This window comes from Strix aluco, chromosome 4, assembly GCF_031877795.1.
Source record: "Strix aluco isolate bStrAlu1 chromosome 4, bStrAlu1.hap1, whole genome shotgun sequence".
Classification (NCBI taxonomy): Eukaryota; Metazoa; Chordata; class Aves; order Strigiformes; family Strigidae; genus Strix; species Strix aluco.
In genome coordinates, this window is record NC_133934.1 from 34087651 (window position 1) to 34113334 (window position 25684).

General features: G+C 38.6%; 1 protein-coding gene across 4 annotated transcripts in view; it reads right to left on the reverse strand.

Annotated features, from left to right (window-relative positions):
• Nucleotides 1–25684, reverse strand: part of MTUS1 (microtubule associated scaffold protein 1) — a 129246-nt gene that overhangs the window by 52668 nt on the left and 50894 nt on the right. For 3 of the 4 annotated variants that reach the window (XR_012623086.1, XM_074822651.1, XM_074822652.1), the window contains exons 4-7: nt 22498–22671; nt 17765–17896; nt 15618–15707; nt 14249–14296 (exon numbers count right to left, since the gene is read on the reverse strand). Coding sequence is in view for 3 of the 4 variants with exons in the window: in XM_074822651.1 (XP_074678752.1) it covers nt 14249–14296; nt 15618–15707; nt 17765–17896; nt 22498–22671 (444 nt within the window). In the remaining variant the exon portion in view is untranslated. Of the gene's footprint in view, nt 1–634; nt 1100–14248; nt 14297–15617; nt 15708–17764; nt 17897–22497; nt 22672–25684 lie in introns of those variants that run through there. The other variant, XM_074822654.1, reaches the window with a different exon arrangement.

Genomic DNA, 25684 nt, shown 5'->3' on the forward strand with positions numbered 1-25684 from the left:
GGGTTTCTTTGGCAGGGGAGGGGGTGTGTGTGCGTGGTTTAAACACACACACACTCTCATCTTGAATGTCTCTAAAACATCATACTTTTTAGGTTTGTAACGATACAAGTGAACATAAAAGTTTGCTTGTCCTACTTCCAAATAAAATATATTTAACATGACATGTATGATAACAGATCTCTACATGTAAGTATTCAAATATTTCTCACAGACAGAAAGCCACATCGTGACAGCTTGTATTCATCCCACTTCCCCCCCTGTTTCTTCCCCACATCAAATCAAGGTATAGAAGGGACATTACTCCCAGCAGATAATCATTAAAATGATCAGACAAATATTTAATAGCACAGATTTCCTGACGCTATTTTTGGACTTGTGGTAGGAAAGAGCAAATTCCAATCTGCATTTCATAAACAGAATAACCATCTTCTAAACAAGCAGCTCAGCGAGGGTGCATGCACACAGAGACACTCAGAACATGAAACTACTTTGCTCAAAAGTCAGACTACTGTATGAAACCCAAAACTTTCACACCCAGTGCAGTTTTTATTTGCTAAAAATAAGCTGCTGTTGAAGTAAACAAGATATTCCCTCAGTGAATGCTCTAGCTGTCATATTAAAAAAACCCACAAACCTGTATGAAATATAACAGTGCTTTTCTTGTAGCCAGAAGGTAGACGGATGTTTCGGAGCAAACCCTTTGCTGTCAGCCGTACACGCATGTTGGATAAGGAAAATTTCGGAGACCATAACATGTCTTCAGTGCAATTGGAAGATAAACAAATAAGAAATAGCCTCCATGTACTGTCACATACTATGTCTTTAAATCACTACTGGCAGAAGTGAGCAATTCTTGCTAAAAAAACAGGCTTGAAGAAATATCAAGTCTCCATTCCTTTGCTCTTATTCCTTATGCACAGAGAAGCAAAAAAGAAAAAAAAAAAAATCAGTAAAAGCAGATATCCACAGCGTAAATGCTGCTGGCAGCTTCTCCTCACCAGATGTTGTGGAAACAAAGCTTGTCCTCAGAATAAAACCGACTTAGTGATTTGGAAAGCCAACAGCCTCTGAATTGCATCAGTGTTGATGCTCAATCTGCTATGGGACTCTGTGGGCTAGGAGCTAGAAAAGGAGAAAAGGGAGGAGGAGGATGAGGAGGGAAGAGAAGGAGGAGGAAAGTGGGTGGTCTCCCCAGCTGAATATATCATCCAGCAATGCCACAGACCATGTAATTGTTCTTTGGAGACTGTTCAGCAGATTATTTGAATATTCCTGGAGGCATATTTCAGCTCTCCTCTCCAACAATCCTTTCAGGGTACATTTTTTTTTTTTTAAACAGTTTCTTTCAATTGACATGAATTTAACAAAACAGATATACCAGCTAACATGTTGTACCAGAGTTTCTTTTGGCATTAAATATTATGTCAACATTTAAAATCTTAACAAATCCACAAACACGTCTATTTTCTAAGAACAATTCAGTATTTGAGATCTGCTTAAGGGAAACACTATTTAGCTTGGCAGCTCAACACTGCAGATGCTTCCATTTATCAGAATAGGAGCAAGGAAGCAAGCATCAATTTCATATTAAAACAGATCTCTGCCAGATGGCTTTTGAAGGCACCCAAACACTGTAGCAAACAAGCAGTGTTACAGGAGTTCCTTCAAAACAGATGCTGTCTCCACATTTAACTAGCCCTCTTAAAAAAATATTTCTTCTTACTATTTAATGAGCTCAAAAGTTTTGCATATACCTTGGCCCCTTTCAGCTGCCACTAGCAAAAATAAAATGAAAACCAGAAACTAGAACACAGAGAAGAGGAGTAACTGTTTTACAGAGATTATAAAATGGTCACTTTTTTACCTACAACCACAAGTATAAGTACACCCACTGGCCACCTTTCTGTGCAAAAAGAAACACTTCACTACTTTGTCTACAGTCAGTAGCTCCCTTGCTAGGCAGCCATAGGAGCAGGGACCACCCAAGTATCTCACAGGCACTGCAGGAGACAAGACAGTAACAACTCACACCACCTTCTGGGTTGCTTCAAGAGCTGCCTTCCACAGCCTTTGTATCTTTTCAGAGAGAACAAAATTAGGTACTTTTCCACTGATTCTGCACTTCTACCATTTCACCAAACCACAGCTAATGGTCTCTAGCATCTATCCCTCTGACAGTTTTTCCAGTTCCAGAAACAATTAACCCAACTTGCTCTGAAGCAGGTACAACCCAAAGCAAACATAATCACACTTACAGGTCTCATCCCAGCAGCGCCTTATCTGTCCTCTTCTTACCACAAATCTATTATATTTTAGTAGCATGTCTTATTTGCTTAACACATATAACATTTAAAATTCTCTAGTGCTTATTTACCACATCAGCTAGAACTAAAACCAGCATTTTGTCGCTTTATCCTGGTCTCCGGGTATCTCTAACATCACATAGACCAATGCAGTGACAATAAAGCAGCTCATTGTAAGTAGAGCAAAAGAGCTGCAGCCCAGCATCAAGACCATCAGACCCATCAAGCCAACTTCCACAGCGTACTGCAGGAGAATACTACGGAATGTTTTATGATCATATACCAAAATATTTATTTCCCAGCACAGTGATGCACCACCAACTCTGAAGTACTATAATACATCTTCAGTCCTCACACCACCATTCAAAGTAAGTACAAAGACAGTAAATTAGCTTTTTTTGTTTGGTTCCCAGGGCAGCCTCTGCACACAGCAGGGCATGCATGTCATTACTGCTGTAAAATCCTTATCTATTCCTTCTAGTCTGAAGAGCTTCAGCACTAGCAATGTGCACTCATCTATCTTGCCAACAGCCTGCAGATGCAGACCCTTTCCTAGTCCAACACCACTATCAAAGACATTGCCTCCTTTCTGTGCTGGAAGATTATTATGCTTTGAAACCATGCTCAGCAGTAAACCAGAAGGCTTGTTGCAGCACATTAGAGTAGCCCTGCATATTCAGCATAGTTCATTAGCCCATCTCTTCAAATATTAGATCAGTATTGTTAAATACTGTCTTAATAAAAGCATCTTGAGATTTTGACCAGGCCTACAGTCAGTCTTCAAACACCACTCAACACCCAGACATAACCACGTTTCACCTTTCTGCCAGGGCACCACAGGAACTCCCTTTTGTTTTCATCCTGCCCCCCATGGCTCCCCAAGAGAGGAACTGCTCCACGTAGTAAGTGCTCTGTCACCATCCCAATTTGATGCTTTCTCAAAGGCAGAAACAGTCCAATTGGGTTCAAAAAAAACCCACAACCCCTCCACAAAAAAACAACCACCACCAAAAATTCCCACACCTGAAAAACAAATCAACACCTCTCCCCCTCCTTGCAATAGTGCCTGGGAGAAAGGTAAAGAACTCATTAGCCTGTAAAACCAGACAAGTTGAAGTACCCCACTGAAACCATAACGTCCTTCCTAAAAATAGGAACTACAACAAAGAATCTCTAGAGGGCACACGTGAGGTAATGAACCAGTCTGGATACAGAGGAAGGAATGAATCACCAGGCAAAATAGGAGCAGATAAAAGCTCTATATGGACATCAAAATCCCTGCAGCAGAGACCAAAACTCCTCTTACAGAGACACAGTAATATACTTTGACTGCCTCCTCTTTCCCACCCTTAGTTTGGGTGGAAATAGGCCATGAAGAAACAGATACATCATAGTAACTTTTTTTAAAAACTATCTTCCAATTTGAAGAAAAAGCCTTTCTAGCCTCTAGGGTTGGAATTCTGTTAAACCCGAGAAACCTAAAACAAGTCTGCTTTATGGAGAAGCAGACCTGACAGCACTAATAAAAAGCAATAGATGCATGTCAGTCTCATTTAGGACCCAATGCTCAGAGAGCTCTGACAGCAGCCAGCAAGAGGACTCCTCGTCCCTATCCGAATAGCTCGCAGGAGAGATTTAACTCAGAGAGGTTCCTCCAGTGTAGCCTTTCCACAGCTCTGCATTACACCACAGTACACGCCACTGTGGTGGCTAGCAGTTTCCTTGGCTCAGGACATCATCAGCTCCAGGTCTGTGTCTGTACTCCTGCGATGACCACCTAGTGCCTGCTGCCAGCAGGGTACAAAACCAGGACATCATCTGTGGGATCACAACACAGCATGCCAGGAGCATGCACTGTCTACATTTCATGCATAACATGAGGATCACAGAGAGGTCATTTTCTGTCTTGATACTGGATAACGGTGACTGAAAATAGCACCAGAAAATAGTGGAATAAAATAGGAAGTGATATACAGCCCAGACAGAGGACAAAAGGACTGACAGATTTTATTTACTAGCACCTTACTGCTGGCTTCCCTCTAACTTGAAGGGCAAAATTGGTGATCAACATGGACAAAGGGACTCCATCCTGTTATGAACATGTAATTCAGTCTGGGTTGCTAAATGCATCAATACCTGACCTATTTTAACACCAGCAGATTTAGCCCATCTGCCACTCCTTGCGAACATTATCAATATGACAAGAAAGGAGCAAAGGGCACTGGCATCTGTAGGCCCTCCAATTCAGCCTCATGAGGCCAAGTCCATGGTATCTGAATGTGTTTCTGCTGTCTTTATCTCTCTTCCCAATTCCAACAATCACTAAGAAAGCTGTCAGAGCAGAGTTAAGTCTGTCATTGCAAAGAAGTCCAAATCAGAGGCTAGATACTTAGATCTGAGAAGCCCACACAGAGGCCACCTGTCTCTGTGTCATAAGACAGCATGGGCAGTGCAGAGCAGATGGATTTTACTGGCATGCTTTACTTTAAGGAAGAACCGAGAGGTGATTGCTTATGAAAAGAGATGCAAGAAGCAGGAGCCTAGTAACAGCCAAAGCGTCATCTGTATCCTCATTTTTATTTCTGGAAAATGACTGTCCCCTCTCCATTTTCCTGTGACCACCTTGCTCTAGCCAGTGCTCCAGTTAAGCTAACCTTCCTGCAGGCAACAATACCCGCTGCCATGCCAAATGCAGCCTGCAGCTTCAGGACTTATTTTAAGCTCCAACCCTCACCTGCAGCAAAAAGCAAACCTCTTTCTGCCTCAGAGAGGGAACTAAAATCCTAAATTATTTAGGTTTCTTCTAGTACATAGAAGCTTTTAATCATTATAAATTCAGTAGCCTGTCAAATAAAGTGATGCTGCGGTGGATTCCCAGGCAAACAGCTACAGGAATCAGGCTGATCTGTGTCTCTCCCACACAACAGTGGTGGCATTTAGGTTGTTGCACTCTTTCAGAATTAAGAATGGCCACAAAACACTGCATGAATCATTTCATTTTTAACTTCTGACTTCAGGGAGCAGAAAGTTACTTCCCATGGGTAGGATGTCCCTTCTAAAATGGCATTTTTGTTAGACTGCCTCAGTCAAAATCCTACTGTGCTTTGAAAAAAACCTGCTACCCTACAACAGTGAATAATGTCACTAACATTAGGATAACGTGCCTTAAAATATGAAGCTTCAATGACATAGCCAGATGTGTCAAAAAAACCAACTGCCTCTGTGCTAGGGGCTTCTGCTGTTCAGCAGCAGGCTAGGTGTACACATAGGTCCTTGTGAGCTAAGGCCTCAAGGAACAGTGGAAAAATAAAAGTCTTACTTAGGGCAACAGCTTACAGATCTATTAATTACTTATTCACACAATACTGATTTATGTGCAGTGTGCAACTATTCTTCATCTATGGCCTCACAACAACAATACCCAGACAGCCACTACTGAAAAGGAACATTGCAAGTAAGGACAATTTAGGCAAGTATACATCCTACGACATGTTAGAGGTTTACCAGAAGATCACAGAGCAAATTAAAAACAACTCACAACAGATGTGTTTCACTTATCTCTGTGGGCTTTTGATGTTCTTCATAGCCATAGGTGTGCAGACAAAAATGCAGATGTGCAATCAGTTCACAAGCTGTTTAACCATCTTTAACACAAGATCCATGAGTTTCATGTCTCTGGGACAGTTCCATGGTCTTTCAGGTATTAATTATGTCAACTTATTTCCCTAACAGGGGCTACTAGGCAGCTACTGCTGAAAAGTATCTTAAGAAATATGGGGAAAGGACTTAAAGTTAGAAGGAACAAGTCAGAGGACTTCAGAATAACCAAAAAAAATGTAATATTGGAAGAGGAACTTAAGAGTCAGCTTTGGGATATCTTATACACCTCACCTCAAAGTTAAGGAAGAGCTGCAATACAGTGACACCCAATTACTCACTGTTTACTGCAAACACATAAAACAATGTGCACAACCTAAGGAACTCCAGAGAGTCAAAGAAAAAAAACCAAGTCTAAGAACATCAGAAGAGATCCATATCTAGATTTAACTGGAGAGGGAAGGGACAAGAAGATAGTAAAGAAAGAACTAAATACTAGCATCTTCAAGGCGGCGATATAACTTGGCATTGCATACAGCAACTCAGTTGAGAATAACAAAATGGGAACAGTTTGTTACTGGTACGTGACCCTGATGGTCAAAGCTCTAAAGTCTCTTAACAAAATAAAAACTTGCTGTCCTCTTAATTACTGGGAAAAAAAAAAAAACAACAGTGAGAATTTGATAGTTTAGAATTCATTCAGACAGAATAGTAACAAACACACCAGCTCTGACGAATCTTAACAATGCAGTCTATAGTTTAAAGTCATTAGGACAGACTTCCACACTAGAAAAGCCTTGAACTCCAGTTCCCAACACTGGCAAGTTTTCTTTAAGCATCCCTTAGACTGAGCTGACACAATCTGTGGATATCCATTTCAGCTGCCTCCTCTACTCATGCAGAAACTGGCCTGTTCAATATTTAGACAACTGTGAGAAAACTGCAGCTCTAAGTTCTTCTCCTGTGTGGCTTGTTATTGTGGAACACTGAAATAAATACCATGGAAAAGAACTAAACATTCCTCACAACATCACACCACAGAAGTGAACTACAGACATTCCCTCCATAGAAAGTCTGCATACTTCTGTATTACCAAGAATCTGGAGTATGGCTGTGTGGAGCTGGAGAGCAAGTTTCTCACAGAAGTTTGGAATTAAATAAACATCTCTGAAATAACTAATTTATAATCCAGAAAACAGGTCCTTCCTTAAAAGCATTAACAGAAGAAACAGACCTTGTAGTGTGAAAATCATCTGGGTTATGCCACACAAGGCCTTAATAAATGATGCTCTGTCACTATAGGAAAACTGATAGGACCCACATCAAGACCTCATTGCCAGGGTAGTAAAAATAATCCCAAAATTTTCAGTCCACCAATTTGAGAAATTGCCAGCAGAATACCACCATTTGAACAGAGCTGGCCCATGTGTTACTCCATAGCAAGCCTTGAGGTTTCAAAATTATTTGTTTTTTGTAAAGATATCTGTTGAAGGCACAGGGAGCAGTGCTGATTTTCAGCATGGAACAGGAGACAACCTTCTCAAAGTGTTAATTTTCAGAAGATCAGGTTTGGAACAAACAGTAGGAACATGCATGTAAATACACTGATACACTTACTTGAAATCTGAAGGGACCAATCTGGAATACCTTAAGACTGTGTTGTCATTTGTCTCAGTTTTTTGCACCCTATTCTCTACTCTAACAAACATACTACCTCAGGAAAACAGCACTGATTTTAAAAGCCCAAAACACTCAAAACAGATGACTTCAGAGTTTAGGATAGCATTGTCTGAACATCAGCACCAGCCATTTCACTTTGAAGACTTCTGGAGCATAGTAGTTCTCACCCAAGGAACAAAATCCTTAGATCCAGCTGTTGTATTATACTTTATTTGGTAATGCTGGAAAAATCTGACCAAGAAAGTAACAGCTATTGGGTTTCAAAGGTTATTTCAGGTTTACGGATACTCACTTAACTCTTCAAAATAAAAATCATTGTACCTCCCCAATGAATGCATTTAATAAGAAACTTAAATTTACATAGATTTATGTAAATTTCTGCATTTATTTATACAGAAATGGCAAACTGAGGACCTGCTTTTATAGCTGGTTCACATGGAATAGCTACACCACTTAAGCAGCTTTGCTGTCTGTTTATAAGAACATTCCTTATTAGCCTGAAGAAGTATTCTAAGGCTAGATCACATGAGACAATTAAGTCATTCAGATAGTCCTCGTAGTTCACATAGATGAAAAAACATCTAAAAAAAGACTATAGCTGGCTTTTTATTGCAGCTAGAAAGGCAACAAAACAGTCCAAAGCACAGTACGATATCTGCAAAAAGAAGCTTAAGCCTGATCTTTTTGTTGCTTTTTAAGAGATAAAGGAAAAAAGACTTATTTATACTATTCAACTCCTAGAACTTCCAAGGTGTAAAATATTAGCTACATTAAACTAATACTGAATCTAATCTTGTTCCTGCTACACCCTATAGAGTTTACAAAACTGTTCCAAGTTTTTCTGCAAAATTTCCAGGCTTTTCTTTTGGAGAAAGAGGTAGACAGAAAAACTGACAAACCCAACTTATTTACAAAATCTGAAGCTTTTAACATGATAGATTGATACTTCAGTCTCAAAACATCTACATTGACATTCCTGGTTAGAACTAGTCAGAGATGCTAATTCTGCAATGTGGAAGACCTGGACCAAAATCCTCGCTGCTTGACCCAGTTTCAACAAGCACTTAAAACACTTCTTTTCTACACCCAGAGAGCTTTAAGCACTGGACAAACCATTAGCTGTTAGCAAGCAAAATCTTCCTTCTGGTTTTAACTTCACTGCAGAAGGTACCTAGTTAATTCCAGCGCAGAACCGGAAGAAGCTTTAAAATATTTAATATATTTACCCATCAAACTGTTTCCTGTATGATTCTTATGGGAATTTATTTCCCATGACCTGCAGAGTACAGTTTTAGAAGATGCTGAAAGAACAGCAGAGTTGGTTCAACAACAGGAGAAGTTTTACTTAATGGAAAAATTCCAGAGATGACCATAGAATGCCTTTTTTTTAAATGGACACATGAAATTAAAAATTACTGTTTAAACTGTATTGAAATACTATTTGAAAACTGGCACATAGAGCTTTGCAACATATATTCTTTACCAGAATTCTTGGGGCTTTGGGGTGGTTTTTTTGTTTCTTTTTTTAAAAGCAGTTTAAGATCTCTGGGATTTTTTTTTTTATATGAATGGACATTCTTCTGAACTGAAGAAAATTCATTTTATATTTAATAACCTTGCACCATCAAAACAAACAAGATCTGTCTATACTCTAGCAACAATCCTTTTAACATTTATGTTTTACAGCAGGAAAAGGGTATTAAAAGTGAATACTAAGATAAAGCCATCAAAGAAGAATGCCTGAAGTGCTGAGACAGAAGCAGTTCATTCTGTTTTCTGCATGTTGCTAACGTTAATTTCATTATCTATGCTAGAACTGCCACCAAAAGCACTATTCTTCCTGACATGTTTTTAACTCAGGTGAGCTCCCCAGTCCTACCTGTTTGGGACCAATCGTATGAGCACTTGTGTTAGAACAGAATAGACTATTTCAGTTGGAAGGGACCTACAATGATCCAGTCCAACTGCCTGACCACTTCAGGGCTCACCAAAAGCTAAAGCATGTTGTTAAGGGCATTGTCCAAACACCTCTTGAACACCGACAGGCTCGGGGCATTGACCACCTCTCTAGGAAGACTGTTCCAGTGTTTGACCACCCTCTTGGTAAAGAAATGCTTCCTAATGTCCAGCCTAAGCCTCCCCTGGTGCAGCTTTGAACCACTCCCATGCAAGTCATCACTGCATCCCAAGGAGATCAGCATCTCCCTCTCCACTTCCTCTCCTCAGGAAGCTGTAGAGAGCAATGAGGTGGCCCCTCGGCCTCCTTTTCTCCAAACTAGACAAGCTCAAAGTTTTTAGCTACTCCTCACAGAACATTCCTTCTTGCCCTTTGACCAGCTTTGTCTCCCTCCTCTGGACACATTCAAGGACTTCCACATCCTTCTTCAATTCTGGGGCCCAGAACTGCACACAGTACTCAAGGTGAGACTGCACCAATGTTGAATATAGTGGGATAATCACCTCTTTTGACCAGTTGGTTATGCTGTGTTTGATGCACCCAGGATACGGTTTGCCCTCTTGGCTGCCAGGGCACCTATGTTCACATATGCATCAAGATCTTTTCAAGTCTCCAAGCAACAAGAACGCTACTTGAATAGGTTCTACAACTTGCAAAAAGCTTTTACAAGCAAATACCCCCCCCATGCCCCCCCAAACAAAAACAAATCCAAAAAGACCTTCTGATCAGATATGAAAGGAGAAACAGCACTAATAAGCTGCTTGACCAAATAACCCTGATCAGTAGGGTAATTTACCATACCACATTAAATACTAATGATGGTCAACTAGATGAAGTAATTCAGTGAAGACCTAAGTACCTGACAGTCATAATGATGTTCATCAGCTCTCAGAATTAGTCTTCCCAATTTTTCAAGGAAGCTTACACATTTTCACATAGTATCATGTATCATTAAATATATATTTGATATATATAATATATATATCAATACATTATATATATACACAGTAAAGCTTTTTTGTTGTTAAAAAGAAGCACAAGCACAGTGTGATGTACATTAATGCCTTGTTTTCCAGACATTGAAAGTGCAAGTATCTGGAGGGTGAACTATTCTATCAAAGAATTTACAATGTAAGAAGAGATGTTTATCCTGTTTCCTCTGATTTTCAACAGTAACTGAACTGTTAACTGAACCTTAAAGTACGCCTCCATCAACTTTTGTTGGAACCAGAGTACTGTGTCAGTAAAAGCATCCTATCCCAATGTATGAGTTCGAGTGAGGAGCCAGCATCCACCTTTAACAACCTGTTTCAAGAGACAGCCATGGACTGTTATATTTATACCTTGTTTTTCCATTTGAGCTTGATCAGCACTACTACTCACTTCTGCAATAAAGTCCCCTGACTGAAGTTATTTCCTGCCACAGTGTTATATTTTCTCACAAATGATTAAACTAAAACAAGCAGCCTTTTAACCTTCTCTTTATGAGGGTAAGACAACAGAATATCATCTTCCATGATGGAGCATGTACCCTTTTTTGATGAAATTTCTTTGATTTTCATGGCTTCTACAGCCTTTAGTAACTGATTCCACTACGCATACTTGATCATAGTAGAATAAAGATGACATAAACCACATTGTTCATATTTAATAATAATTTACGGGTTTATCCAGCAGTTGCCCTAGCTCTCCTGACGACAGTGTTGTGCCACAAGCCTCAGTCTAACTTGTTATCCATAATAGACTGTACATACCTTTCACGGTGACTGAACAACAGGATAAAGCTTTCCAATAAATATTTACATGCTTTATTCCTAAAATGATAGCCTTATCTTAGAAACTGCCAAAAAGGCTACTGGTTTTTGCTTGGCTTATGTAGTTTCAGGGATTACTGTATCGTAACCTATCCTTAACCTTCAGTCAGTAACAGAGACGTGAGACATGAATATCCACTGTATATACACACTGCACTGTAATATACTGCACAGGTATTAGAAGTAGGTCACTTGTTCTACGGGGAGGGCTGGAGAAACAAAGGAAAGAGCACTAACTTTATGCATTTTTAGAGGCAGTTTTGCATCTAGTTCAAAATTACATCTCACAAGAGGCAACATTTGTAGAAATTACTTGATACACTGGAATATCATCTATGAAAAATACAAAATTCACAAAAAGAAACCTTGTGAATGTTTTAACACGTACAAAGAATGAACAGCTGCAAATACGTAAGTCTCTCCATTTTTACTGGTATACTAACAGTATGTTGTGCCTTGATTTGCCAAGCAGATTCTGGCTTTGCATTGTTGTTGTAAGTGAATGGAAAATGGATAAAGAGCACAAACAGAGAACAGAGACCACATCCTAGAAACACCTGCCATTTTTCCATCCTTGAAGTAATGTGAAAAGCAACATTAAACTGAGCTAGATATAGCTCATTAAATAATGCCTTAGTATTGTAATCAATTATCAGAGTCCTGTCGCAATAAATTAGTCCTGACTTCAGACAGAGCACATGGGCAAGAAATAGAAGTGGGGTTGGACCTCCTTACCAAATGAAGCCAAAAACTGTAGCATTAACTATGGCACTGAAATAAAAGAACAAAAAGCTTTAAACTAGCTAAAATCACTAGAACAAAGCTTCACTATAATATTAGGTCACTAAAGAAAAAAAAAGATAGTAGGCATCATTCTACATGGTACCAGCTGGCACTATTTCCGTTCATTTCAAGAAAGATCATTTGTCTTTTCTTAAAATGTAAGACATTGTACTGCAGAATATCCAAGCAGCAACACAGTATTTTTATTCTGTAAGAACTATCTGCAACTGGGGGGGAGGGGTGGGGGTGGGGGGGGATTAAAAAAAAAAAAAAAAAAAAAATCTTTCTTAAACAAAGCAAAATACTCCATCAGAAAGCTTTGCATTCATAAATGGGAAATTATACTAATGCTCTGTATAAGTTAAAAATGTATTAACTTGAAAGTCTAATACATCATCCAGTTTTGGAAGCTGACTCAATACCAGAAACAGTTCAGGTTTATCAAGACAAACACTGACATACAGCTAATCAACTGGCAAAAGTATGATGCTAAATGAGCATTTTCTAAAGAATCACTAAATATTACAGCCATTTCAGAGTTTATAGCTGTGTTTTCATGGCATTGAATAGAATACTTCAAGGCTGCGTAGCTACATTCTTTATTAGTCTGAAGAAGACAAGTCATAAGAAAAATTATTTTTAACTAGTAAAAATGGAAGGGAGCACTAATTAGTTTTCTGCGTGGAAAACAGAGAAAGTGCCATGCTAAGTTTAGGGGAAAATAAAGTTAAATTTTAAGACTACCATAAGCAAACAGGAGAGGAATTTCATTTTCTGTTTCTAGTCCAAAAACAGACATTGTTGCTCATCATGAGTTCCCTCAGTTGTGCTAATCAAGACATTATGTTGCTACCTGTATCATCCTCTATACTCTTATATAACTGACTACATACGAGGCTGTGGAACTTACTGTCAGGCTATACCTAAACTAACATTAGTTCAGCCAAGTATCAATAGAAGCAACAAACAAACAGAATAAGCATTTTGTACAAAGTTTTATGCTTGCTGTATGACAGAAGCCCTGACTCTGAACAGAAGATATCTAACAAAGTACTCAGTCACAATTAATATGCAGACATTTGACACCCAAGAGAGTAAAAGGCAAAAGCATTAGACTTGTGTTATGACTACAGGAAATTAAAAACATACTGCCACAGTACCAGAGTTACAGGTCAGAACTGATTTACCCAGTGATTCCAGACTCAAATCCGTAACATCTGCTTGGCTACAGCACCTCTTTCATAAAAACATCTGCTATTCACTCAGGGGACACAGGGCTTTCCAGTGATCTTCAGTATCTTTCAAAAAGGGCTTTTCAATGAGTAATTAATTACAAGCAGCTTTTAATTCAGCAAATATACCCTGATGCTTGGGTAACCAATTTAGACTGCCAACTCTTTTGAAAAGTCCTGGAAATTGCTGCAAGTAGAAACATCATCTGAAGACTTTTCTGTCTCCTGGCAGATAGAAGCTAGCACCAGGTGTCCAAACTGGCATAAACACCAAAACCAAACTCAATATGAAGTCCTTAAAACTCTGCCAGATTTTGGAACGCCATCTGTCACTTAATCAGCTGCAATTCCTCCTGCTGCCATACAAACAGACACACACATCAATATGGTCAGATAATTTCAACTTCTTATTCAAGTCTAGTCTGCAGTGATACAGAGACAGCTCACACCAAAAGGGTGTCTACCACGAACCTTCCAGAAAAAACTGTTATTCTGTATGATTCTTCTATTAACTTTTTTTAAAGTCAGAACACATGAGCTTTAATAATTACTTACCTCACTGTGACTAAACAGCAAAAACTACATCCAAGTTTCATTGCCAAACTTTTTTTTGGTTACAGCTAGAACGTCCTTATGTTTCACTGGAAACAGAGACTGACAGATAGTACAGACTGCATATTTTAAGAGCTGGGTAGCCAGAAGTAAGTAAAAAAAAAAAAAAAAGACTTTTCTCAATATCCCTTGAAACTGGAATCAGTGATGGTTTATGGAATTATCCACTGCAAAACTGGTCTTCCAAGAAAAGAACCAACATACTAATGTAATGTATAAACCTAATTTAAATTGCACCCCAAAATGCAAAAATATGTTCAGAAAACTCACCAGGACCCAAACGAGACAGGCTTTGGTGTCCATTTCTTCCAGGAGTACCTAGGATGTTCAGGGAAGGAAAAAAAAAAAGAAAAAGAAATGAAAAAAGCAAAAGAGGGGAGAATTACACTTCAGGCCAGTAAGGGGCAGTATGGGTGCCTTTTTCTAAGGTTCATTCCACATAAGCTCCTTAAACTTCACAATTTCAGTTTTTTTGTTTCTTGCCATGGCCAATGGCATGTTCAACAGCAAGATTTAGAATTATAAGGTTAAACTATTTGGAAATGCACGATGAATTCCCAATACGCCGAACTTTTTTTTTTTCCACATTACAATTATCATGTGTCATTTAAGCCACATAGTACTGCTTCATTTTACTCATTCATAGATGACCACAGGTAATAAAAAAAAAAATTGTCTATACCAGCATCATAGTAACTTTTTTCCCACCTATATGCTCCAGTTATTTTATTTGTATAAAGAAGGCATAAAGAAAGAGCACCCTCAAATGTGCTACCAATCAAGTTAGATATAAATGAAAGCACCGAGAAGGTAAATCTACACCTATGTATTATTTTAGAGTCATATGAAAACTGACCTAAGAACCTCATTATTTTTAAGGATATTAATTAAATGAAAGCACTCTTTTGGACTGCTACGTATAACTGCAAGAGTCATGTGCAGTTTATAAAAGGTCTGTTGAAAACACCCATCAGTTTTCTTCAGGCTTTACAAATAGTGTATGATGCTACAGAAGGTGTTTCAATAGGAAACAACCTGCTTTGTACCACTACCATACTTGTTTCCCCTTATCTAAGCCATGCAAATGGAACTTGGCTCCCAAAGTCAAAATTTTGTCCTACAAAACTTGCCTGAGGATTCATATCTATTCTTTTGATTCACTCTGGTAAAAATGACTAATTTCAATCCAAAGTTAAAGATAAACCAAGCATCTGATACAGACACATGAAATGGAGTAATTATTCTCAACAGTCAAAGCTGATCAGCACACTCTCACAAGCATCTTGCTTAAACACAAACTTGGAAAATCTAGTCTGTGTTGTGTCTTTTAAGTATACGATCTTATAAGCAGATGACAGAATAACATTTAACAGACATTATCAAGTATTCTGAGTCCTCATGGGATGCAAGTTTCAAGCAGATAGTGGACAATGAATGCCCTGGTTTTTTTCCCCCCCAGATTAAACAAACACATAAGGAACACTTCGCAAAGCCAGTCTTCAATACTTTGAACTACAAGGAAAAAGAACAGACTGATTATTACAATTACTCTGAAGTCATAGAGCATAGCTGTTCTTTTTCAAAATAGAGGTATTTGAGAACATAAGTGAAAAATTGACTTTATTCAACAGCTGATTACCTCTAGCCTCACTGACTTTCCTTGCTGAGTGCAGTGGCCCAGACGATTTTGGTATGCACTGGTTCAGTGAAGGAGACCTGGTCTTGGCTCCTAGAAATAGAAGCTTAGATCAGGTTTAAAAGTAGAACTATGTCAGCAATTAAAGACATGCCTAAAATAACATATTTGCAGTTAACAAGATGCACAAATCTACTCAAGTAAACACAAAAAGAAACACCTTCTAGAAAATTTAAGCTATATATCAATTTAGCTTTGCTTTACCAGAACTCACATTGGAAGAAATAAAAAGATAGTTTTAATAAAGCTTCTAAGCAGAAGAAAATGTTAGGAAAGATTGCACTTTAGCACTAAGATTGAATTACTTAAGTCCCAAAACAGCAGCAAATACAGCACAGCTACAGAAACACTGGCTGAGAAGGACCTCTGTGGGCCAGCTATCCAGTCTCCCACTCAGAGCAGGGCCACCACCAAGACTAGATCAGTTGACCATGCTTTTGTCTAGCTGAGCCTTTCAAACCTCCAGGAAGGGAGGCTCTATGGCCCCGCTGGGCAATGCTGCAACTCCCACTCCACAATTTCAATTATTTCCCATCGCAAAATCATCTGGTACTACTGAAAAGAGTTTGGCACCACCACCTTTGTGGCTGTCCTTTTCAAGTTACTGCAAACTGTTACAGCATCTCCCCTTAGGCTCTTTTTTGCCTGACTACACAAGCTCAATGCCCTCAACCTCTCCTCACAGGTCACGTGGTCAGAGACTCTAACCATGTTCCTAAGTTTCCAGTGACCTTTCCTATTTCAAAACAACCCCCTTGAACTGGGAAGGCCCCAAAACACAACAGAGTAGTCCCAGTAACACTGAGCCAAGGCAGGGAATACCAGCTTCTTCTGGCCACACTGCTCCTGCAGGTGCTGAAGGCACACTCCTAGCGCCCAGATCATGGATGACATTAAACAGTGCATAGCTGTGTCACATGTGTCGGACCCCAGCAGAAAGCATCAGCTTATCAGCCAGCCATAAAATTGGCGTTTGTTTCAAAGTGTTACAGTTTGTGGCAAATTGTTTCTTTTCATTGTTTACCATTTTAAAGCGTGTCATTATAGGGTGACATTTGGCAGACACCTCTTCTATTTATTCTCAATTATGTCAGATACCAGCTTAAAACTTAAGCCTAAAGCAGGAGCATAGTATTTAATTAGGTTTATCCAATTACAATAACCAGTTCACCACAAAGATGGTCAGAAGCAAGCTGATTATAACTAGGATTTAGGAAAGAGAGACAGCAAGCTTATTTATCTGCTCCCATTGTGTCTTTAATTTTGGCCAGAGAATGAATTGTCAACTGCTGTTTGTGGCTTGAGTGGAGAAGCACTGTCGGCTGATCAAGGGATCCTGGCTCATATAGGAACCCGAACCAGAATAGTGTTTAATACAAAGACAGAAAGTACATTTAAATTAATGTTTCTTCTAGCAACAGATGATGAAGTACAATTGTTTATCTCTGCTAAAAGTTAGAGCAAACCTCTGCTTCCACTTCGGCCACTAAGAATATCATCACAAAAAAGCAGTATGAAGAGCTAAGGTCTTTCTGGGACTCTCCCCTTGGAAAGATGGGACAATGTCATTCATCTATGAAAGAAGACACTTCATCCCCCAAGGTCCTTCCTATCCTGAAAGGGGTAAAGGCAATGAAAAGTATGCATAAGGATGAGGACAACCATACACTCAGGATAAATTCAGGGTAGGTCTACCCTGCAGATCACCAGCAGCCACAGAGTCTGTACCTGAGCTTTGTGACAGAAAAGAACTCTTACTAAAACAACATAAACCCCATGCAATGACACCTGCCACACAGCAGAGTGCATTAAGACCTTGTGCCATGCAAACCTTAGCCGTATCACAGTGCAGACCTCCTCTTCATTTGCCTGAGATACTCCAGTGAATTACAACAATACAAAGGACATTTTAGCCTTCCTATGAAATCCTGCAAAACTTGAAGTACCACTAATGTGATTTTATTTCCTTGCACTATTTTCCAAGACCACTGTTTAACAAACATGCTTCAGGAGGCAGCCATCTGCCACAGGTAAGGTACCGTAACAGTAGCATCTGTAGCTTCATTTTATTTACAAACAGACCCATATACCTTTTGGAGCTGACTTCGAGTGTAATCTAGGTCTTGGTACTGCTTTCAAAGGGACAGATCCTGAAGTACCATTCTGGCAGGCTGGTTTTGGAGGCCATTCTCCATTCTTGACAATAACTGTGGCACTTGCAGCTGCAACACAGAACAACAAAGAACTTTCTCTAGGCTGTATCTAGTTTGGGGAAAATTAAATCCTGAAACAAGCTTGTTTTACCCAAGGTTAAAGTTAGAAGAAACACAAGTTGAAGTAAAAGTATTATGACCACCTCTGATATCTTCAGTACAGACTGATGAACTGTAACAGATCAATCAGCCTATGACTGTTACAAACACTTCTCAGAACCAGACATACAGCTTTAAAATATGTGTAAGAGGGATTTATAAGTGTATTTATCAAAATATATAACTAGAAGTCTGGTCTTGCTGTACAAAGCAAACACAGATCACATTTCAGTTTAAGCCAAGAAAAAGCATCATCAATACACAAAGACATTCTGGCCACAAAATTGACTGTTGAAAAAATAAAAACCAAATAAAACTCAAGACAACTTCCTCATGCAACATCTTCCCCTGTTGTCTCTCATTTGAGCTGAGCGTGCTGTTTCAATGATGTGGCGCGCGCACCACCAGCAGACTCTGCACCCCTCCCATCCTTGTGGGGCCAGCTGTGTTCACCAGCTACCAAACAAGTTTTAAGAAAGTTCAGAACAGTGACCTCCTCAGTGACAGCAAGCCTCAGAAAATTCCCTGCCCTCCCGGGAAAGCTCAAGTCATACAGCAAAATACTCCCTGCAAAAAGAGGCAGAGACCCCCAAATTGGGAAAGGCAGGACAATAAGCATTTGCTACCTCACATCAAAATCAGGTTTCCACCTAACAGGGCAGTTGCTACAGATGACGTTTTGTTCCATTTCAAAGGAACTTGAGAGAGGTTTGGTTTATTGTCACAATGAAAACTTTTCCTTGAAAAAACCCTGAAATTTAGAGAAAGCATTGTTTTATTCTTTCAGAAAAAAATATAATACTTCTAAAGTAAGTATAGATTGAGTACACTTTGGTTCAGGTACTAAAAACCCACGTATACTGACACAGTAAAGAGTAAGAAATTGACACCCCAGCAGAGCAAGCAATTTTCCCTAACACTGGACACTTTTAAGAATCAGCTGGACAGGGAGCTGGGCCATCTTGTCTAGACAGTGCTTTTGCCAGAGAGGTTGGACCTGATAATCCCTGAGGACCCTTCCAACCTGGTATTCTATGACTATGACAACGCTTTTACCAGAGATAAGCAGAACCTATGCACACTGGAATAGTTTGTCACACTGTTGTTTTCTTCTCTAGTCATTTAAAGGAACAAAATAAAAAGGGGGGGGGGGGGGGAGGGTGTGTCATATAGTATCAGGCTTGTCCCAGATTATTGTTTTAATAAGGTTGATTTTTTTTTTTTAAAGGTAGTATGAACTACGTATCTAATATTGTTCATCAGAAGATGAACAGAGTCTTGAGATCATTTTAGTGTCTTCAAATGCACTAGCATATACTACATAAGTTAACCACTTCCAAAAGATGCTTTCTGGCCACTAATCAATACATTTTCCATGACAGGAGAAGGGACAGAACTGCTTTTCCTTTTAGAAACATATGCAACTGAAGACCTCCTCTTTTCTTTTTTTTAAATAAACAAAGTTAGAGCCTCTCTAAAGGCACAAAAGCTAAATATTTGCAAAAAATCTATACATGAGGAACAATTTGCATAACACATCAATAACAGTTATTCTGTGGGAATCTGATCCTGATCAACATCAGATGATTCAAACCAATTGGTGTTAGTAAACCATGAGGCCTGAAGCAGTCCTTAAATTTTTCTGTAAAACATCAAACTAAGGATTTTTGCTCAGAGTTCACTGCAAGCAGCTAATAACTGCTTACAAACTGCTATGCTACTGTCTTCTAAACCAGAAGCATGCCATGGAAGTAACACTTTGGGTGAGTGAGCACCCTTTTGGTGCAGGACTAGTTAGGGCACTGCATTGTCCTACTGGAAGCCTGCGGTCAGCTAATCAGGCTGCATGCAGAAAAAAAGGTAAATTTGCAAAGTTTGGTCACTGTATGATTCAAAGATGGTTATTCATAGAGTAGCTACTGCAATCTTGAACAAAGACCGACAGGTATGAAGTGATCTCACCCCAGCTAAGATCTAAAATGTTTAAAAACTCAACTCATTAAAAGAATTTTAGTGAAATACTTACTGTACAGAAATGCAGTTCCAGGTCAACTGCTAGAATCAGCTTTTTAACTTCTGAAACACTATTTCCTTTATATGTAATTATTCTAATGCAATTCAAATTTGGAATCTTGTTCTTAACCTCAGAGTTTAAACATTACAGTAAATTCAAAAGATAGTACTTTCAGCTCAGCACTGAAACTGAGATGATTTCTCTGTTAAAACCCCAAATTTTCACTGCTCAAACTAACAGTTTGCATGCAAAATATGCTTTTATTAACAACAGGATTTCAAACTTCATGATTTCCAAACTTCTCAAGTATTAAGCCTTTTTAGAGAAAAGAATCATAACACTCAAGTGCTCATTAGACAAAAAAAATCCTTAATGTTACCACAGGAAATTACCCGTCCAAGGGCATCCCAAAACAAAGGGCTGAACTGACAGAGCAGGAGAAATCCTCTCTTCGTATATTTTTGCTCCTCTAACACAAGGCAAACTCCTTAAACAAAACAAGCCAAACAGCTTTGTCAATTTAATGCTGTTGAGAGGACCACAATAGGTTATCAAAAATTTCATTACATTCAACAGCATAAACCTCCCATTTTCATCTTTGTGTGTTCCACCAATCTAATAAAAACATTTTAGGTTTAGAAACACAGATTTTTTTTTTTCCCCTGACATTGTATAGTAGACTGAAAGACTGAAACACAGGAACAGCACTGTACTTACTATTAGAGTACAAAGTAAATTCATTAGTTCTTTCCACTTTGATTCAAAGTCATAAAGACTTCGCTTTACTAACATATGAATTATATGTAACCTAAACTCATTATAGTCACAAAACCTGACCATCAGACATAAATCATTCCCATTAAGTGTAAGAAATTAACTAAAGAAAAATCATCTCACAGAAAATCAGCAAGTCAGAATATTGCATAAATTTACCAACCTCCACAAAATACATGCTTTAAAATAGAAATAAAAAGGAATACAACCTACTTCTTTTCCCAGTAAACGTGGCTAACAAAGAAATAATACAAAAGCTGTAAATTCCCACTACCAGCAATGTCAGTAAGGTAGTATCACAGTGGCTTCCTGAGTCAATCGGTGGTGTTAGTGTAGAATTGATGAAAATAATAGGAGAAAAATTAGTTTCTGTGCAACTGCGGAGTCCTCCTGGTACAGTCATTTAAAAAAGATCAAAGCAAGCTTAAAGCCAAAGAGACTGCAGCCATGTTCAACCTCTCATATTGCTCTTGCTTGCTCTTTGTGAATCGGAGTGGAAAAAATTGTAAGCTTAAAGGCAGTGGACAAAACAGATTAAACCAGCTAGCAAACCAGGCTAAATAAGGAGTCATCTGTTTGGATACTTAATCTGAATACACTTCTTCGTTATGAAGCAATGACCCTTTTCTTTGTTACATGAGAGAGTAAAATGAAGAGAGAACAAAGCTTCTTAGGAATTCCAGATACAGTCCTAAACCTGAACAGCAAAACTCAACATGGCTGTCATAGTAACATGCACTGCATATTTTATTACACATGTTCTTTTGAGAAATGCATTAGGTTTTAGTTTTTTAATGAAGGCACTACAGGGAAAAAAAAAAGAACAAGAGAAAATTCAGTTATATATGTATGTATGCATGCATATGCGCATACATAAACTATAGATGTATGTTAAATGACAGTTCTCTTTTTCAGTCCATTGAAGACAGATTTAAATGACATCTGGCATAAAGGAAAGGCCTTTGCCCAGTCTCCAAGGTGTAACAGATGATGTGATAGTAACAGGATATTTCAATGTACTCATTTGAGTACATATAGCCAGGAATACTAATGTGTCAGACAGTCATTTGTGTGTTATTTCTTTCATACTTTCACCCCTAGAACTCCTACAACTGCTAGTACAGATCCTTTACAGAGCTTCAAATCAAAGCAAGTTCTGTTATTTTTCTCCCTAGTTTTAATCAGGATGGATTTGGTTCAGGTCATACACCGATGCTTAGAAGTTACAGAAGTCTACCCATGCAGCAGTTTCACTTACCTGCTTTTGATCTCATCTACCCATTTTGTCTTAAAACTCTGAATGCACTTATAACCTAGTTCAAAAAGAGCATTTAGTATCAAAAACTTGTGACATGCTGTTCCAAATATTATGACAGGCAAACCATTCAGACTTACTTCTTGTTACACTACATGTAAACACAAGGAAACTTCTGCTTAAGAAAACCTGCTGGTTTTGTAATATTTCAGGGCAGAAGAGGAGCTGTACTGAAACCTCTACTCAAACCAAATTCCAAGGCTCAAAGCTCCTTCAGGTGGCATGTCTTAAGAAGTTAAGTTGTAAGTTAAGAGGCAAAAAGAGTAAGATCTAGAACTAATAATAAGTAGCACAATAAGAATTAACACAGGCCTTTGTCAGACAGGACTCCCTTCAAGGGGATTTTTTTCCCAACAAGCTGTTGATACTGACTATGAGTTAAAACCCATAATCTTGACAGATACTTACAATTACTGCTGAAAAGACTTCGCTCACTCTGAGTGCTGCTGACTGATGAGATGCTAGGTGTTCTCTCAAGCACTGATCTTTTGACAGACACTTTGGATTTGGTGAGCTGTTTACCGGAGGAGACTGGAGAATTTTTAAGGGAGGCATGCTTCTCTCTTGGCGAAGATCCTATACCTGTCAGTTGAGGGAAAGGGGGAGAGAGAAAAAAGAAAAAAAGGAGTTGGGAAAGAAGCTTAAACAATTGCTTCTTCTACATATAAGCCTACAAGTAAAAAGATTTACCCATTAAAAATACATATAAAAAGGCTTAATGTACCTCATATTGACAGAGTAAAAATTACTGTAAATGCAGAAAAACTGTTCCAAGGATTTAAAGAATTCTGTTTTACCTGCATATTGACCTCAGGAACAAATCAAGAGCTTTACAGACTGGCCTTCAAGGCAGACATTTGCATGCACGAAAAGTCTTTCTTGCATTCTCCTACCTCTGTGTATTATGGCTAGCTGTACTGGTGATCCCATAAAAATATAACCTCTGGCTCAAAAACAATCCAAGAAAGATTCTCTTGTTTGTTCCCGCCCTCAAAGCAGAGATTCCGCCTCCCCACCCCCACCCCCACCCCCCTCCACAATACTCTAAAAGATAATATCCTTTCAAGGACAAAAGCACCAGCAGAGTATCAAATTGTGTTGTACTCACATAATATACTGAAAACTGACTAGTTCTGCAGAACTAGTTAAACAGCACTCCCTGGAACCAAGTTCTTGAAGGGCAACTGGTGCAGGCACATTTTTGCATTAATTGATGTTTTCATTTGAGCTTGTTGAATACAAATGTCCAATAGCAAAATTAATCAAATAGGAAGAGTATCTATATAGGACACAGGTGTGCCATCTTCAGACGGCAGCTTACTCTTGTACTACTAACAACACAACTACACTTTCGACAAGAAATTTTTTTAGTTAAGCTTTTAGTTTATTTCTGAAAAGTGTGCACCCAGATTAAAACTACAGTGGCCCAGAGGAAGTTACGTGCACACAGACTTGTCTTGCCAGCACCAAGTTGACTCCTGTCAGCTCTAACATCGAGATCTTTATACAGTCCTCTGAATAACTACAGAAAAGAGGTTTTGATTTTTGTACAAAACCAAAAATGGAGATATGAAAAACAGACTTCTATTTTTTTAAAAAAAATGTTTTGTTACTGTAACGTATTTTACAAAATATCTTAACTTCTGATGTCATTGTTATTTTCAAGTCTGACAGTTTATCTTACTTGAAAAGAAACTACTACAGTGTCTCAGATTTGACTCAGAACAATCAAGTTTCTATTTAAAGCGAATACTCTTCCCTTTATTCTTGTCACTATAAATCATGTATCAATTTTGCTTAAGCTATATAAGTGACTGTTGAAATATGACAAAATTAGCTAGTAACTCCACTTTATTCAACAGCAGTTTTGTTACAGGATCTCCACTCTTAAATACCAACGACCAAATAAACCATCAATTTGCACCAAGACCATGAAAACACGACATTAAGGGGATTACATTAAGATTTAGGCAAGAAAAACACACACCCAGTGTCTGCTTTTCAACAGTAGGTGGTGTTCTTGTCTCAAAACATCGTGTATCAGGTACACAAAAACAGTTAACAGCACTAGTAAAGGAAGGTATGACCAAGCTATTTCCCTCAGTTCAGATCAACTCAGTAACAAAACAGAAACCCTACATACAACATATACCAAACATGCGTTAGGATATTATACGATATTGGTCACTGAATATAACACACAAGCTTCAATGAGTCATGAAACATGCTTTACATCAGACCTCTCTTCAGAGATGCACTTTTATTACTTGTTTGGCATTACTACGCAGAACTGTGACTCTGTATATGGCTTTGCCGTAGCCTGGTATTAAACCTCCAAGACAAAATTATCAGCCATATTTTAAAATTTTTAGTAAGTTACTGCAATGGACACCTGAATATATCCAACTCATAAAGAGCATCCAACCCCTGTCATGCTATGAGAACACAAACCACAAGCTCACACTTACTGAAAACACCTCTGAAACATGGTACTCCAGACAACATATCTGAAATAATTTGCATTTGACAAAAAAATAATTAAAAATTCTGTGACATCTGAACTTCATACAACAACTCCGACAGCTTTATCAAGCTTACCACATTGCTTTCTAAAACCTTGTTTCATTAATGGATCAACATACCAGAAAAGTAATTAATCCAGACCAGTCAGAGATTTCTTTTCTAAATAGCCTCTCACCAATACAAGGTGCAAAAACCAACCAAACCCCACACCCCAGAAGCAAACCAAATAAAAGAAGGGCTGCTGTACAAACACTGCATGTTACAGTTTTATGACTTAGTAAGTTAAAGCTTTACATTTCAACAAGCAGCTAGAGGAACTTTATTGTTTAAAGATGAGGGTAGCACGCTTGATTGCTATTGTGCCAGCCTTGTTCATTCAGTTCAAAAGGCACAGGAAGAAAATCCCATTTTCTTCACAGTGACTTTCACTCAAGATGGGTCAAGGCAAGCATGTGAAAATGCTCAGGTCTCTTCTCGTACACCATGTTCCCTATGTATGAGCTGCAGCCAGCCCGGCTTCTCTGCAGATGCTGGAACGCAGCAGTGCTCCAAACCAGCTGTGAACCCAAACCCATTCAGCCAGCACAACAAGCTCTAGGATGTTCAGCTTCAGAAGCATGTCAAACAGATGACCTTTGCTCTTTTCTTAGTTCTTCTACTGCTCAGTGCTTTCCTATAAGGCTTCTATTAAAGTAATTACTCAAGCACTCAAATACATTTTTCAAAAGCCCAGCTTGAGGGAGAACTTCTTTTAAGTCATGACAAGATCATTAAGCAACTACTCTAGGTGTTACTTCGAGTAACAATAATGGTTTTACAAAGTATTTTTATAAATACCATTCCCACTATTAATGCAAAGGTTTGCAAGACAGAAGCAGGAAGATATCATACATAAACAAAAGTACTGGAAACAAGCACAAAAGCAGGATATTTAGTAAACCATTACTATAAAGACAACAAGCAATAGTATCAAAGTAACAGGCTTTCATCAGGTACTTAATCTAGTCACTGAAGTGGAATACTAGAAATATCACATTCCTCTACAGTGAAGTAATGAGTTGGCAGTTCTTTA